We start from the raw sequence: 17,645 nt of genomic DNA, 5'->3' as shown, positions 1-17,645 counted from the left end.
ATGTTCAACCAAATCCGTCCGAAGATTATTATGTGTTTTGCGGTTACGTATTTGCCAATTAATTTCACATTTTTCTTCGTCACTGACTTCTTTTTTAAACCAATAGTTGCTACAAGCTCGTTTTTGTTGATGACGGAGATGGTGAATTTGGGGTATCCATTTCTATAAAATGAGTTGTGTTTAAATAGATGAAATGTTGAGAAGTGTTTGAAAGAAATTTGATTTGAGCTGGGTTATTTATATTAGAATTTATTTATTTTTTATTATAAGTTCACTGTTCAAATTTCAACGGCCAACATTTTTAACGATGTATCCTTGTCGTTGTGTTCGTGCCGATTGGGTGGGGGTTGTTTCCACATCAGCCCACACCGTAACGGGTTTTGTACACACCCTATAGTCTAATTGGAAATATTTATTGAATTAAATTAAATGATGATTAACAAGAATTAATTTGTTTTCAAATTCTAAATTTGAAGTATTGACGATTGAATTATTAAAATTTTTAATTGAAGTATAAGAAGTGTAGCCAATTAAGTTTTAAACTTGTTTTGAGGAGTTGAGATCATATGTTTTTTTTGAAAAGAGATTGAGATCATATGTTTAATATCGTGTTTTTCATATACATTGTTTATTTAAATGAAAGAAAGTTTATAAATTCGTCTTCCTGAAAAAAAAAAATAGAGATTCCAAAATCAACAACCAAGATGATGGCTTTAGGTTTAGTCTCTTTTTTTCTTTTTGCAAATTGAGGAATTGAGTGATACATAATTCTTCTTTTTCCGATTCCTTTCTCTCTACACAATTAATCTTTTGTTAAGTACAAAACTTGCAATACATAACGATAAAGTTTTTTTTTTATTTCTAGATAGTAAATATATAACTTTTTTTTTGAACAACAATAATATTTAATATTTGATATAAAATATATTCCTAAGAGGCACCGGAGAACCAAAAGTTACACCCAAACTTTCATGTAACTAGACCACATGTATGGAGGGGCTTGAAGGAGCTTGAAGAGAGGCATGGAGCGACACGTGGCAACCATGTCAGCATAGTGGTGTGGAGAAAAAAGTACGAGGTGAGAAAGTGGCGTGAAAAAAAAAATAAAAAAAAAAACATCAATCAATCAAAACAAACCTAAACTACACCTGCCAATCAAGAGCCTCCACCTCACTCACACATTTAACCCTACGCCGGTGGAAATCCTCAAGCCCCACCTACAACGCCGCCCTCCACGCCATACGCGGGGTGGTGTTCCTGAAGTGGAGGGGCTTCCACAGTTCCACGCCCATACCGTATGGTCTTAGGCTGGGTGGTGCCCTTTGGCCGCCCGCTCCCTTTTAACTCCAGATGGAGTGTGTTGATTGGCCTATGGGCTGACACATGGGGTCCACAGTGCCTCTCTTTCCCTTTCACGTCTGTCATTCTATTCATGGGAGCACCTTTTGAAACGTCTTTGATGCCCTCAGGGTGGGGCGTTAAAGGCTTGGAAAGGGGGAGGGGTACCTCTATCACACCACCCAGCATTTAAAATACTTCAGATCAAATAAAATATCTTCTTTTAATAATAATTCATTTAGTGTTTCGTTTTTCACATTTGAGTAATCATGACACAAGCGTTACAGACAACACCATATGAGTAAGCTAGCATTAATATAGTAGGTTCATGTTAAAACAGGTCATTCTAAAACTTATCAGTTTAGTTCATGTCAAAACGAGTTTTAACCAAAATGGACACAGGTTAAAAAGGGTTGTTTTGAAGTTATGGCGATCCTGATGGTGACAGAAGTGCTAGTGATGGTTGTGGTGGTGACAATGGTCATGTCATCATTGACCAATAGTGGTACATATGTAGAGGTGGTGGCAGTGGTGGTGACAACCACAGTGATGACTATTGGTAGATGGCTGTGGTGACGGTGGCTGAGGTGTCGGTGGAGGGGGCGACTACAATGGTGACGGTGATTGGTGGGTGGTGGTGATGGTGTCAGTAATAAATACCGTATTTGGATATGAATAAATATTAAGAAAAAAAACATTTTTATCTTTTAATGTGCGTTTAATATAAAAGAACAAGTTAAGAGACTGAAGATACAGTAGTTCACTTCAGTCCAAAAGTCGATTAAGTCTAAATCCCCTCCTCACTTCATGAATTCAAAGCAATTTCGAACTCATAATTAACTATCTCTTCTTGCAATTATCATTGCAAAATATGTACATCTGATACTAATCGATCATATAAAATAGGAATAATGGAATTTAATAATCCCAACTTTCATCATTTGCCCGACAACGGATCCAACTTCAAAAATAGCTACTGGCGGTCCAAACTTTTGATATTTTGTAAAACATTGGACCCTTGCTGGGAGAGGAGGAGAGGGTGGTCCAACTTCAAACAGTGGACCACTGGCGGTCACCACTAACATCCCTTGGACGGTGTTAGCAAGGGTCCAATATTTTACAAAATGTCAAAAGTTGGGACCGCCAATGGCTATTTTTGAAGTTGGATCCGTTGCCGGCCAATTGGTGAAAGTTGGGATTATTAAATTCCATTATTCCTATAAAATAAAATACCAACAATCACATTATCACTCTCAAAAGTCAAACACATCTTAACATGCATATAAAAAGTCAACCTCAACTAAAATTATCAAATTGTAAGCGAGAGTATCATCTTCATAGAGGTTACAAAACTGCAAACTAAACACCAGAAGCAAACAATTAACGAAATGTGGATGTAATTTCACCTGAAAATTGTTGCGAGAGTATCATCTTCGTCGGCAACAAGGTTTTGGGGCTTCTTCTTGGCGGGAACGTGCATAATAGTTTGGTGTTTGGTGGTAAGCAACGATGAGCAAATGGTATCAAATACTTAAATCGAACTTATTGAACCGGTACTGGTTTTACTGTATCGAATCATTTTTTGTATTAATTTGGTACTCACTTTTTGACGTTTTTGGGATCAGTATTTTTGTTCGGTATCAATATTTTACCAACTTTTATATGTATTATTGTCACGGCCCCCTACCCGGTTTTACCCGTTTCAGGTGCCGCAGGACAGAAACCCGTGGTATTTGTGTTTATTTTGGCAGCGGAAATTTTAACATGATCATTTAAGCTGAAATTGCTCATTTATTTTATTTTACATTTTGGGACAAACCCCATAATTTACAATAAGGAATTTCTCGGGGAAATTCCCTGTTTACAAAAACATATTTATTTATTTATTGAGCCACATTCTTCAAGCTGGTAGTGCTACGCGGCACTTTTTCCTAGTTCACAGTAAATCACCTGAAACATGTTTAAAAAGATTTTGATCAGCGGGGAAATACTGGCGAGTCATTCAATTTGCACAAAATGACACGTTATAATTTACAGGACTAAGAGCGATTACAGTTGCTACTATCTTATAATTATCTGGTCTAGTGTCACACCCTGGTGACTATGGTCATACCACCATTGGGTCCTTTCACCCAATAGTGATGATTATCACTGTTTAGGTTCGTCCACCTAAAAGTGAGAAAACAGTAGTAATGTGCACAATACCCCACTTACTGCAAGTAATTTAAGATAACAAAGACTTACCCCCTGTAAAATATATCTTGAAAATAATTTGAGGTATTGTAAAATACTTTTGATAAAAGAGAATGACACACATTGCAAGTTTAGTTGGACAAAACTTTGCCTACTGATTTAGCCTCGTAACCTAGTTAAATAACAATGCACACGAAACTAGGTCAGTAACTTAATACAACATTTACGATAAACTCACGAAATCAAAACCCTCACGACGAATGACAAAGTATAGCCCGAATTCGGGCAACACTTAAACATCCATCGGATCGGTTTCAATCGATCGGACATTGTATCGTAGCAGTGATCGAGTTAATACCCTGTAATCGTAGCAGCGTTTCCCTACTTCGAACGTAAATTCTAAGCAGAAAGATAGTGATTTTGATGATTTTCACGAGCACAAACGAAATGCCCATCCACGTCCTATTTATAGCAGAATTTTGAGTCTCTCGCGGCCCGCGTAAACCTTAAGGGAGTCTTACGCGGCCCGCGAGGGCCACCCTAACTACGACTGGGGCTAGCGTGTCACGCGTAGGCTTGCCACGTGTCTGACACGTGGCCCTAATCGTTATCTGGATCATCCACAAGCTGTCGCGCCCCGCGTAAGCTTAGCTTAAGGCTTGCGCGGCCCGCGAGCGACCAGAAAAATTGAATTTCTTGGTTTTTTATAAGGATTAGGGTTTTAGGGGTCCGGGTTTCTACTTATGGAGCGTTGTGGGACAATTTTCGCAGGTCCTTACAATTATGTAGGGATGAGAATTGAACCAGAACCTAATGGGTAAACGAGGAAGATTTGGCATGGGTGTGGGGCCAGGTAAAGGTAATCATGTATGAGACCGGGTATATCTTTATCTCTTATTTTTTGGTGAGTTTGGAACGGGTTTGAGATTTGTTGATATATCTGATTACTGGATATGGTATACCCATGTACTTTATTATATACTCGAAATGTTTTCTTAAATATGTATATATGATAGGTAAATCCTTTTTTATTATCAAGGCAATTGAATCATCAACCAAAGCATACGCTTTTTGGTGTAATCTTTTGGGGTAATCATTTTATATCTAGATTTTAATCTTTTGCTAACAATCGTAAGAAAATTAGTATACATTGTTGTTGTGATCTATGTATTTGGGTATTCTTTTATATACATTAAGTATTTCTTTTGAGTCTTTGTGTTTTGATGGCTTTAAGTATTTGAGTTTAAAATTAAAATTTTTAACCTCCTGAGTACCTAGTTGGCAAATTTGTAACCATTTGAGTCCATTTTTTTACTCCGTTAGAATTATTCTGTTAACTCTTGTCAAATGACCAAAATACATTAATTAATTTAATAAAACAAAATACACCACTTTAATCCTCCGCCCTTCATCTCCTTTTGTAAACCAAGCTCATCCCCTCTCTCTCTTTCTCTCTATCTTTCTCTCTCTCACACTATCTCTTTCTCTCTCTCTCTCTCTCTCTCTCTCACTCACTCTCTCACTCTCACTCTCTCGATGCCCAAGTCGTGACATTCACAAACCACCATCAACCTCCTCTGTAACCACCGCAACATCATCAGCAACCACCATCATCACCCTTGTCAGTCATACCCAGCACCGTCGCCGACAACAGCCACAACCATCACCGTAGGCACCAACTTTCACCATTGTACCACTCAAATACCCTAAACCCAACATTACCGATCTAAAAGAAAGGTAGAGAGAGTGGGGAGAGATGGTGCAAATTTGAGATGGTGGCAGGGGTTTGTTGTTTGTTCATTCGATTGTGCAGCGGTGATGGTTATGGAGTGGTGGAGGTAGAGTTGAGCGGGGATTTGAAGAGAGAGATGGAGAGGAGGTGGGTGGGATTGTGGCAATGGTGGCGGCAGAGGTTAACGGTGAAGGGGCAATGGTGGAGGAGTGGTAGTGGAGAGGTGATGGGGTGGTTGTGGTGGTGGTGGAGGTTGATGGTCCAAGTACAAGGGCGATGGTGGAGTGATTGTTGTGCAGTAGTGACTGAGGTGTGGCGGTGGTGGTGTGATGGTCTAGATGAGAAAGAGAAAGTGGAGATGTGTGTGAGATGTTTGTGTGTGTATATTATATTATATTATATTATATATAATATTAAAACTTTTATGCACTAAAGACTTGTTCCATATAATCTATGCATTAAAGGGTTCTACATAGGTGTAAGATGACCGAAATACCCATGTACTTAACTATCTTGGTTAACGCCGTTATAAATTTGGACTCAAAGGATTAGAGAATTACCAACTAGGTGCTTAGAGGGTTAAAAATTGTAATTTTAGACTCATGCAGCTAAAACCATTAAAGAACAGGGACTCAAAACTGAATTTACTCTTTCCTTGATATACATTATAGTTATTCACTTATTTGAGGCATTTATAAAGTGATTATGCAAAATGTAATTGTTTAATATTTACCAAATAGATTCTCAATGGGTTTTGGGTTGGGTACACGCAACGGTAATTTTAAGACACTAACGCTTTACCTGGAACCTGCAGATATACCCAACGAAAACCCAATGGAGTTTGAGCCGGATTTTATATATGGGTATGGCGATGGAATTACCAAACTCGTCTCATTATCTTCCCTGCTCCAAAGTTTATTTCCCTAGCTACGTGAGACAACTTTTATATATATTTCCTCCTTTCAAACTCAACAAAATCCACACTCCATTCAGCTTAGCTATATTTTAAACACATTTTCCATAGTTCTGAAGATCTTATGGAACGCAAACCCAAAGTCATTAAAAATCATATTATCACTAGGTTTCCCAAAAGAAGATATATGTATACAAAACGGAAATATAAATAAATAACGAATCAGATATTGATTCATTTCTAAAATATACTAAAATGTTAAAACAACTATCGCCCTCTTACTTTATAAATATGATTTTGCTAAACGTCTGCCAAACTTCATATTTCATTTTATTGACCCTCCCCCCCCCCCCCCACCCAAAAAATAAATAAATAAATAAAATAAAAATAATAATAATAATAATAATAATTAATAAATAAATAAATAAAATAGAGGTGTATATTATGTTATAAGTTTTGATTAAAAGAAAATATCATATTCGTTTAAAAACCTTTTCAAAATATGTGACTTTTACCATAAATGAATGTAGTTAACATTTCCCTCGTAATAGCCGGTTAATGTCTTTAATTATAAAGTGTAAAAGTTATTGTCACGTCTCCTTGGATTATACACTTTTGAGTGCTTTAACTAAGGAAACCCTCAAACGTTTGTAGTTTAACTTGTGTATTAAATAAAAGAAAAAAAAAATAAAGTGCGTTTGCTTGTGATTGGTGAAAACTTGGTGGACCCCATTACTCTAACCCTTTACTCCCGTTATACCCCCCTCATGCCCTCCTCTTTCGCGGCCCATTTTAACAACCCGGCATGGTGTTTAATGCCCTTGGTGGGTGACTTGATAGTGGGCGTCAAGAAACTACACGTAGTCTTATAAGGCTATGGGGTGTGGTTGGAGCCCCCATGGGGCTTTATCAGTCCACTTAAGCTTCACGTCAGCGCCATGTCAACACAGAGTCTTTATCATGCCCCCCTTTAAATTGCAGGGTGTGGATGGAGTCCCATGCCATGATTACCTAATTATTTTTATATTTAACTATTTTTTTAACTATAAAATAAAAACAAAACATAATTTCATTAAAAAAAATAAAAACACTACATAATTTCATTAAAAAAAATAAAAACACTACATAATTTCATTAAAAAAATAGAAACACTACTCGTCGTCTGTGTCGACTCCTCCTTGTTCACGATAAAACCATAGGTGCTCTGTCAGATCGGCTCGAAGGTTATGGTGTGTGTGCCTAGCCCGTATCTTCGCTCGGATATCTTCTTTCTCAGCGTATGTTAGTATTGGGTTCGTCGGTTGGATACTTTCATCATAGCTTTCTCCACAAAACGCTCTACCCGAGTCCTCCAATATCATGTTATGCAAAATGATATACGTATACATGACGTTTCTCATTTTACTTTTTTCAAGTATCCTCGACGGCTGGGCGATAATAGACCATCTTTTCTTTAACACACCGAAAGCCCGCTCGATATCTTTTCTTGCTGACTCTTGTTTTTTCTTGAAATACAATCTTTTTTCGTCATTTGGACACGAAAGACTTTTTACCAACGTCGCCCATTCGAGATAAATACCGTCTGTGAGATAGTAGCCATACTTATACTGCACATCGTTTGCATAGAATGAAGTATCTGGTGTAACACCGTCTATGACATCGTCGAATAGATTCGAGGACATTAAAACTGCAATGTCATTGTTCGTACCAACCATGCCAAAGTACGCATGCCAAATCCATAAATCTTGCGAAACGACCGCTTGTAATATTAGGGTAGGACCCTTGTGGTCACCACGATGATGTTGCCCTTTCCAAGCGGTTGGACATGCCCCCCATTCCCAGTTAATGCAATCAAGACTTCCCAACATTCCAGGAAACCCATGTAAGCGCTGATGGGCCTCGTATAGAAGTGGAACGTCGGGTGCGGTTGGCATCCTCAAATATCGTCTCCCATACAGAGAGATTACACCTAATAAATTATTGTTCATTAAAAAATAATAACGACGTAAATAAAAATAATAAATACTAGTGTTAATAAAAATTACCTTCACAAAAATTTTCAAGAGACTCACGACACATTTTTGACGACATCCTTAAATACTCATCCCACGCATCACTCGATGTGCCGTATGCTAGTTGCCTAATTGCTGCTGTATACTTTTGTAGTCCAGAGAAACCTTTGCGTGAAAAAAGGGGATTCGCCCGCAAGATCATTGAAAATTTTAACGAATAGTCGTCGGCTCATACGAAACCTACGCTTAAACTGAACAACATCTTACAAAGGAGTTTCACAAAAATAATCTTGCACTAGACGTTCATGAGCAGCTAACTGATTCCGTTCAATAGGCGGTTGTCTGGTACGCGATGCAGAGGATTCGGCTTCTTCTCGAAAATAATTAATCGCCTCCTGCGTCATGGCGATAACCATATCGTCAAGAACACCGTCGAATGAGGAGCTCGAAGAAGACATTTTTTAGTTGTGATTGGTGTGTGTTTTAGTTGTGATTGGTGTGTGTTTTGGTTGTGATTGATGAGTTTTCTAGTTTAGGATAGGTTAATATATATAATAAAATAGAAAAGCTTTTTTTTTAATAATGGACCGTTTGACAACGGTCATTTTGACCATTCTTCCTCGTTCAACGCGTTTCCACCCCGTTATCAGGCGAAGGTTGTATGACGCCCCGACATAGCGTCGGGGGTGTGGTCCGATAGCGCCGTGGGGCGCTAAAGATGCCCATCTGGATTGGGTGGCACCCCCACACCCTCCAGCCTAAGAGCTCATAGGTTATATACTTTCATTAGATACATATTGAAACAACGGTAGGATGAGCTGGAAGGCCGGCATAGGAGAACTCGGAGAAGATGATCGGTGCGAAACGGTAAACATAATTAACGGTATGGCTAGCGGTTCGATTTTTAGTGGTGACGCCGGCGTCGGAGATATGTTGCCGACGGAAGAATTGGAAAGTCGTAGTGAAGGCGATCGGTTCAATATATACTGTAGAGGGTTCCCAAGAATTAGGTAATGGGTATTTCACAATGAATGATAGCCAATTGGGATTTGAGGCAGCATCGAAAAGTTCTAGGAATGATAATGTATTGCAGGAGTCAAACTTGCTTCATAGGGTGAATAAAGACAAGGCTGACAGTGTCAAGGTGAATTGTTTTAACAAATGTGAGTTCTTGGTTAACCTAAATGATTTTGGGCTTGGAAAAGGTAAAAAGATTAACAGGAAGCCAAAATCTAGAAATAAAATTAATATTGTGGAGAAGGTTGAAGAGTTTATTAGACCTAATGATCCTTTTGACTTGAACGAGATAATCGGAATTCAAGAGGATAGTACCAACACGGCAGATCAGGAACAAAACGTAGAAATCAATTTGGAAAAAGTTACAGGTGAGGAGAGCAACCAAGAAGAAACAAGCGGATTAGGAAAGGATAATTTGGAGAAGGTGGTAAACGATTTAAACTTACAGCCAAACGTGGAGGAAGTGGATAACATTGATTTAAAGATAAGTATCACGTCCGTCGTGGGGAGCAAATTAGGAGTTGATCTCCAGAATCATGAGCCTTTAATTAAAGAAGCAATTTGGAATGAAGGTTTTCAAAAAGGAGAAATATGAATTTTATCTCGATAAATATTAGAGGTTTAGGAGATGGGAAAAATAATAAAGCGGGATAGATAAAAAATTTGAAACGGGAGAATGGTATTGACTTCATCGCTTTACAAGAGATTCAGTTCAGTGACGTGTCTGAGATAGAGTTCGAGAAATTTTGGGGAGCTGGCAATTTCGAGATGGATCACGTTACGGCGGTTGGCAGATCGGGAGGGGTGGTGAGCATGTGGGATCCTAGCATCATCAAGGTACACGATTCTCTCAAACATCCTAACTTTTTATTAACTATGGGGACTTAAAAGGTAGCAATCAAGCTATTATATTGTGAATGTGTATGCTCCTCATAAAGTCCCTCAAAAAAGGGCCCTCTGGGATGATATTAGGGGGGGGGGTGATGAGTAGTCACCCGGGCTGGTGGGTTTTATTGGGTGATTTTAATGCGGTGCGTTTTCAGGAGGAATGAAGGAATTCTATTTTTAATAAAAAAATGTGCTTCAATTTTTAATGATTTTATTTCGAAAAATGGGTTAAGAGAATATGAGATGAAAGGTAGAAAATTTACGTACCAAAAAGAAAATGATAATAAACTTAGCAAAATTGATAGAGTTCTGGTTTGCCAAGAGTTTTTTATGAGGTGGCCATTGGCTTGCCTTAGGGCGATGCCGAAAATGTTTTCGGATCATTGCCCTCTTGTGTTGACTTGCTCGGATAAAAATTTCGGTCCTAAACCGTTAAGATTTTTCAACTCTTGGTTGGAAAGAAAGGATTTCGATGAGGTGGTGCTTATGGCGATTTCTAGTTTTAACGGAGTTGGGGATTCTAACGAGGTGTTGTCCCAAAAATTAAAGAAGATTGGGAGGCGATAAAAATATGGAAAAAAGAGGTCTTAACTAAGGAAGAGGGTACGGAGTTGACTCTTAAGGAAGAGTTATAATATTTGGAAGAGGTGTCGGAAAGCAGAGTGCTAACAGAAGAGGAGGAGTGGACCGGAATGGAATGCCTTAAAGATCTAAAGGAACTTGAAGGATACAAATTGAAAGACATCAAACAAAGATCTAGAGCTAGATGGGATTTGGATGGCAACGAGAATTCTTGTTCTTTCATGGATAGATTAAGAGTAGAAGGGTACACAATAATATTCCGGGCCTTATGATTAATGATGTATGGACCACTAAACCTTCTATGATAAAAAAAGAGATTATGCGCTTCTTCAAAAGGGCCTTTGAGGAAAAGATGATAGACCAAAACTCATTGGTCAGAACGTAAGGTGCCTGTCGGAAGCGGATGCGGTTTTTTTGACGTGTCCTTTTAACAAAGAGGAGATTAAACGAGCGGTGTTCGAGTGTGGTTCGGACAAAGCCCCTGGGCCGGATGGTTTTAACTTTAAATTCATCAAAAGGTATTGGAATGTATTTGAACTTGATTTCTATAACTTGTTAGCTTCTTTTTACAGCAAAGGTACTATAGCGACGGGATGCAGTTCTTCATTCATAACTTTCATTCCGAAAAACAAAGACCCGGTGGGTATGAAAGAATACAGACCTATAAATTTGATTGGGGTGATAAGCAAAACGATTTCTAAAATTTTGGCTAACCGCCTCAAATTGGTGATTGGGACTATTATTTCGGAAAATCAAACAACTTTTCTTAAGGGGATGTATATTCTGGATAGTCCGTTAATTTTGAATGAGCTCATAGCTTGGATGAAAAAATATAATAAAAAGGCTTTTTTATTAAAAATTGATTTCGAAAAGGCTTACGATAACATCAGTTGGAGTTTTCTTCTGGACATCATGGGACAAATGGGTTTTTCAGATTTATGGTGTAAATGGATCAAAGGGATCCTAGCTTCGGCCAGATCCGCGGTTCTGGTTAATGGGTCCCCCACTTTTGAATTCAACTGTTACAAAGGTGTTAGACAGGGCGACCCTCTGTCCCCGTTTCTGTTCCTCTTGGTGATGGAAGCTCTGTCTAGCATTCTGGGCAAAGCTAGGACGGAAGGTCTCTTCAAAGGTATTTAAACTCCCAATAATGGTCCGATAATTTCCCACCTCTTTTATGCTGATGACGCTCTTGTGATAGGGGAATGGGATAGGGATGCCGTTAAGAATGTGGCTAGATGTTTGAGAATTTTCTACTTATGCTCAGGCTTAAAAATTAATCTTAAAAAATCAAACATATACGGGTTGGGTGTGGATAATGAGGCAGTTTCTGATATGGCTAAAGTGATTGGGTGCAAATCGGACTTTGTTCTGCTTAAATATTTGGGTATTACGGTGGGGTCGAATATGAACAGAATTAACAATTGAAATCCTATTATCGAGATTTTTGATAAAAGATTGTCTATGTGGAAAGCTAAAACGTTATCGACAGGGGAGGCTTACGTTAATAAATTATGTGTTGGAAAGCCTGCCTATTTATTATTTCTCTTTATATAAGGCCCCTGCTGGGGTTTTAAAGTCTCTTGAAGCCAAGATGAGAAAATTCTTATGGGCCGGAAATGGTAACAATTCTAAAATGAACTGGGTATCGTGGGACGGGGTTACTTGGCCGAAGGCAAAAGGTGGGTTGGGTATTAGCAGGCTTAAAGAGGTCAATGAGGCCCTCCTCGTTAAATGGGGATGGAGATATAGGGCTGAAAATCTTAATCTTTGGTGTAAACTGGTGGACGCGTGCCATAGTAAATATAACCAAAGGAACTTCCTTCTGCTTAAGGAAAGTATGGCGGGGCGTTGGAAAAACATTGTGAAATTGATCTCGAAAATAAAAATACACGGGAAGGGCGTAAATAATCATATCATGGGTAAAGTGGGGAATGGAGTTGACATTCAGTTCTGGATTGACAAGTGGGCGGGTGACCTTCCCTTCTTGGAAAGGTGGCCCCATTTATTTGGTTTGGAGATGTTTAAATCATGCAGGGTCGTAGAGAGAATGGAATCTAGGAGTGGAAATGGCCCTTTCAATTGGCACTGACAGCCTGAATCAGAAGAGGAACTTAAGGAATGGAAGGAATGCTGTGAGGTGCTCAATGGTGTGAGAATTTCCAACGGTAAGGATGTTTGGTTTTGGAAGGATGATAGTCAGAACGGTTTCTCGGTGAAGGAGGTCAAAGCGGCTATGATCAATGATAGAGGTAGTAGGCACCCTCCAAATTTTGTTTGGTGCAAGTGGGTTCCCATTAAGTGCAACATTATGAATTGGAGGGGCAATCTGGATAGGCTTCCTACTAGATTAGACTTAAAAAGAAGAGATGTGGACATACCATCGGTAATGTGCCCTTTTTGTGACGAGGTTGAGGAATCGGTTGAGCATTTGTTCACTGCATGCTCGGTTGCTTTGAGGGTGTGGTCGACTTTCAGTGTTTGGTGTAACATTACTCCGCTTTATCTTTTTGAGTTTAAAGACATTTTTAGAAATCCACAAGTTGAGTAAGCGGTGTAAGAAGGAAGAGAAGATCATTTACGGGCTGGCCTTGATTGTTTGTTGGTGGATATGGAAAGAAAAAAACGAGGTGGTTTTTAAACAAAAAAGATGTAGCCTGCAAGAGATCAGAGGGGAAATAAAGTCTAAATGTTTCGCTTGGTTAAAAAATAGATCTTCTTGTAATTATATTAGTTGGACAAAATGGTGTAAATACCCGTTGTATATGTTGTAATTTCCTTGCCCTTTGCCTGTTTGGGTCGGGGGTGCTGTTGTTTGTTTGGCCTTTTGCCCGTTTGGGTCGGAGGTTGTTTAATAAAGTTTAATTTTCAAAAAAAAAAAAAAAAAATATTGAAACAAATCAACTTATGCTAGTATGAATAAAAGTATGGATAAAGGTGGTTTAGTATCTAAAGGAGGCGCTATCGCATTCTTTGACTTTTTAATCACTTTCTAAAGTCAAACCGTAATACTTTTTAGGTGGTCGCTCAAAGAACAAATCAATATAATGCAAGATCAAATTATAAAACACGCAACTAAATATATGTTGAAAAACTATGGAAGAAAAAGTATAATTTCTTCTTAAAAAAGGTTAATCAAATATAAACTTTTCAAAGGAGATAATCATAGTTTATTCAAACCCACGAACTCTTTTATGTTTTTTACTAAAGAGTGAATTGCAAGTTTTGTCCTTTATCTTTAGGCCATTTTGCAAGTTTTGTCCTTTATGTTTAAATTTGACGAGTTTTGTCGTTTATGTTTGAAAATCAAGCACGTTTTACCCTTTGGGCCTTAAAAATCAAGCACGTTTTGTCCTTTATGTTTAAAAATGAAGCACGTTTTGTCCTTTATGTTTAAAAAATCAAGCACGTTTTGTCCTTAAAAATCAAGCACGTTTTGCCCCAAAGGATAAAACGTGCTTGATTTTCAAACATAAAGGACAAAACTCGTCAAATTTAAACATAAAGGACAAAACTTGCAAAATGGCCTAAAGATAAAGGACAAAACTTGCAATTCACTCTTTACTAAAATATTTTCATGTCTTACTAAATAATCCCGAATCTCGCCAGATTATGTTAAGCCAATTTTCCTCTATCTTGCAAACTTCCAAATGCTAAAAAAATTAAGCAAAAAACTTATTTCAAAGAAACACGCATAAAAAATCACTAACACCGACCATACAATGTGGGGCTTGAAATTGACGTGAAAGCCCCCTCCACGCTGGCACACCACACTGTGGGTGCCGTGGGGCTAATGGCGTGGAAATCTTCAATGGTGTGCGCCGGGGGGGGGGGTGTCTGGTTGGTTGTTGCTGTTTGGTTTTGTTTTGATTGGTTCTTTAGATTTTAATTGTGTATTTATCTATTTTTTAAGTGCCCCCCTCAAGCCTCTTTCACCCCGTGCTTTTTTTAAAACGCCTCCTTGCTAACGTGGTTGCCATGTGTCGCCTCATACCCCTTCTTCAAGCCCTTCTACACCAAATAATCTAAGTTCGTATTAAATGTTTTTAAACATAGTTACTTCTTGCAGAGTTTCTAAAACATACGAAGTTCAGGAGATAAAAAGATTTAATTACATAGTTAGTCCCCATAGTTTGCACAAAATAACATACTTAGGCACTAATAGTTTAAAATCACATTCTAGGGTATTAACCTTTGATTTTGTAACGTTTGGAGATATTAACTTCTAGGGTATTAACATAGTTAGTCCCTGTGGTTTGCACAAAATAACATATTTAGATACTAATAGAATGTGATTTTAAACATACAAATAATGTTAATACATTCAAACGTTACAAAATGAAAAGTTAATATCTTAAAAGATGATTTTAAACTATTAGTACCTAAATATATTACTTTGTACAAACCACTAGGACTAACTATGCAATTAACTCAGATAAAAATAACTTGATGCTAATCTTACAACTTAGGTAACAATTTTAAGATATTAAATGCCTGAATCTACTTACTTACTTAGTGTCTACACTTAATACCTTAATCTACTTGCTTACTTAATGTCTACACTTCTTATTTGACATGTGTTTAGTGTTACAATAATCAAAAAGAAGACAAAGCAAACTTATGATAAAGTAAATTTTATAAAAATTGTCACCAATCCTTAAGTGCCAACCAGTCATCTTTCATCTTTCAAAAGGTCACCGACCCACGCAACAAACCTGTACTACTTTCCTGGAACTTTCCCTCTCTTAAAAAACGACTCACAAAACCGCATTCACACCGTATTTGTCCCCCACATCTCTCTTTAATCCCTTTTTCAATTTCATATTTCAACATTTTTTTATATTATCTTCATCAAATCCTCATATGGGTCTTGTTTCTTTCACAATTTCACATGTTCTATTGGTCAATCAAGTATCAAACATCCGCCATTTTTCTTGTTCTGTTCACATCTGTTGTCTCAGGCATTTTGTCAAACACTTGTACTGCATTCTTTAACTTTCCGAAACTTGTACTTCTTTAGCAGGTTGTTGGTTTTAGAATCGTATAGAATGAAATAGATCATTATTAACAGCAACTACAACAAGTCAATGCGTCTATTTGTGTTCACATCTCTTTTAGTCATTTCATCAAACACTTGAACTGCATTTTATAACATTCCAAAATCTTTACTTTTATAGCAGATTGTTGATTAAAGAATTGGATGGAATGAAAGAAATAACACCTAACAACACCAATATCACCAATAGCAGCAAGCTTATGCAACAAAGAAAGAGAAAGGCGGATGCTTTAGGCTATGATTTGAATCTTGCAACCAGTAGCGGTGGCGAAACGGCGGAGAAAGGCGGCGATGGGCCGCAAAGACGGTTGTGGGTGAAGGACAGATCAAAAGATTGGTGGGATAAATACAACAGTGCAGATTGTCCAGATGATGAGTTTAGAAAAGCATTTCAAATGGGGAAACAAACATTCGACACGATTTGCGACGAGCTTAATGCTTCTGTCGCTAAAGAGAACACTATGTTGAGAGATGCAGTCCCTGTAAAACAAAGAGTTGCTGTTTGTATATACAGATTAGCCACTGGTGAATCTTTAAGACTTGTTTCAAAGAAATTTGGATTGGGAATCTCCACATGTCACAAACTTGTTCTTGAAGTTTGTTCTGCTATAAAAGATGTCTTGATGCCCAAGTATCTCCAATGGCCAAATCACGAGTCAATGAGCGTAATCAGCGACGAATTCCAAACACTTTCGGGTATACCCAACGTTGTTGGATCAATGCACACAACTCACATACCAATCATCGCTCCAAAAGTTAACGTCGCAGCGTATTTCAACAAACGCCTGACGGACAAAAAGCAAAAGACATGTTATTCCGTAACTATCCAAGGCGTTGTTAACGCGAACGGGGTGTTTACGGACGTGTGTATCGGGTGGCCCGGGTCAATGCCGGATGACCAAGTGTTGGAAAAATCCGCTCTTTCTCAACGCGCAGACAGTGGGCTGTTGAAAGGCGTGTGGATCGTGGGCGGGTCTGGGTACCCGTTGACGGATTGGGTGTTGGTGCCGTACACACAACCGCATTTAACGTGGACTCAACACGCGTTTAACGAAAAGATTGATGAGATTTTGAAGGTTTCTAAAGATGCATTTTCGAGATTGAAAGGAAGGTGGTCTTGTTTGCAGAAAAGAACCGAAATGAAGCTTCAAGATTTGCCAGTTGTTCTCGGCGCGTGTTGTGTTTTGCATAATATATGTGAACTTAGGGATGAACCGGTCGAACCCGATTTGGTTAATGAGGTTGTGGATGATGATGATGTTGAAATGGTGGTTCCTGAAGTTGCATTGAGGTCTGAGTTTGCTAGCAAGGCTAGAGACACAATGGCACATAATCTTTTGCACCATAATCATGCTGGAACTTCAATCTTGTAAAAGTTGCATATATCATTGAGAGTTTGATTTATGTGTATTCCACTTGCAACAAATATTTGATTTTTTTTTTTAAATTTCTTTTTCACCCTGAGAAGTAAACCGATACCCTGCTAACCAATGGGATCAGGTAAAACGACAGTTGTTGTATTTTATCTGGACAGGCGACCTTCAAGGGGGTTAAAGACAGAAAACCAGTAAAAATAATATGAATATTTGGGATTTAGATAGGATGAATTTATAGACATGTTGCATACTATACATAAAAGTTGTAAGTTTGTTCCTATACTTATTCAATCAACAATGGATGAATGAAGTAGAACAATTTCACCTTTTTTTATTACAATTATCAAGATTATATTTGGTTCATTTTTGTTCATAGGATTGATCCTTGAATTTGATTGTTGATTATTGTTGATTATTGTTGATACTTTTTGTTCCCTTATTGTTTATATGTAAATGCCAAGGATCATACAAAAACCCAAAACGAAGTTGTCGGCAATTTCTCCGTTAACATTCCACGTTCCGTCGCTAATCCATCATT

The 17,645-nt window shown here is 38.1% G+C and overlaps 3 protein-coding genes across 3 annotated transcripts; 2 read left to right on the top strand and 1 right to left on the bottom strand.

The window, feature by feature from the left end:
• Positions 1 to 7,327: 7,327 nt before the first annotated feature.
• LOC110892425 (protein ALP1-like) lies at positions 7,328 to 8,390 on the bottom strand. Its single transcript, XM_022139588.2, has 2 exons — positions 8,222 to 8,390; positions 7,328 to 8,145 (listed from the first exon to the last, which is right to left on the bottom strand). Exons 1-2 carry the CDS (start codon positions 8,388 to 8,390, stop codon positions 7,328 to 7,330), a joined length of 987 nt encoding a protein of 328 aa, XP_021995280.2.
• A 2,395-nt stretch (positions 8,391 to 10,785) lies between these two features.
• LOC118484992 lies at positions 10,786 to 13,226 on the top strand. Its single transcript, XM_035981179.1, has 5 exons — positions 10,786 to 10,919; positions 11,248 to 11,807; positions 11,877 to 12,019; positions 12,234 to 12,458; positions 12,771 to 13,226. The coding sequence occupies exons 1-5, from the start codon at positions 10,786 to 10,788 to the stop codon at positions 13,224 to 13,226; spliced, it is 1,518 nt and encodes a 505-aa protein (XP_035837072.1).
• Positions 13,227 to 15,403: 2,177 nt separating this feature from the next.
• Positions 15,404 to 17,441, top strand: LOC110894075 (protein ALP1-like). The gene is made up of 2 exons (XM_022141252.2): positions 15,404 to 15,654; positions 15,853 to 17,441. Exons 1-2 carry the CDS (start codon positions 15,539 to 15,541, stop codon positions 17,102 to 17,104), a joined length of 1,368 nt encoding a protein of 455 aa, XP_021996944.1. The 5' UTR covers positions 15,404 to 15,538; the 3' UTR covers positions 17,105 to 17,441.
• The last annotated feature ends 204 nt before the right edge of the window (positions 17,442 to 17,645 follow it).

This window comes from Helianthus annuus, chromosome 12, assembly GCF_002127325.2.
Source record: "Helianthus annuus cultivar XRQ/B chromosome 12, HanXRQr2.0-SUNRISE, whole genome shotgun sequence".
Lineage (NCBI taxonomy): Eukaryota > Viridiplantae > Streptophyta > Magnoliopsida > Asterales > Asteraceae > Helianthus > Helianthus annuus.
The sequence above is the reverse complement of the archived record's forward strand: the minus strand, read 5'-3'. Positions and strand labels throughout refer to the sequence as shown.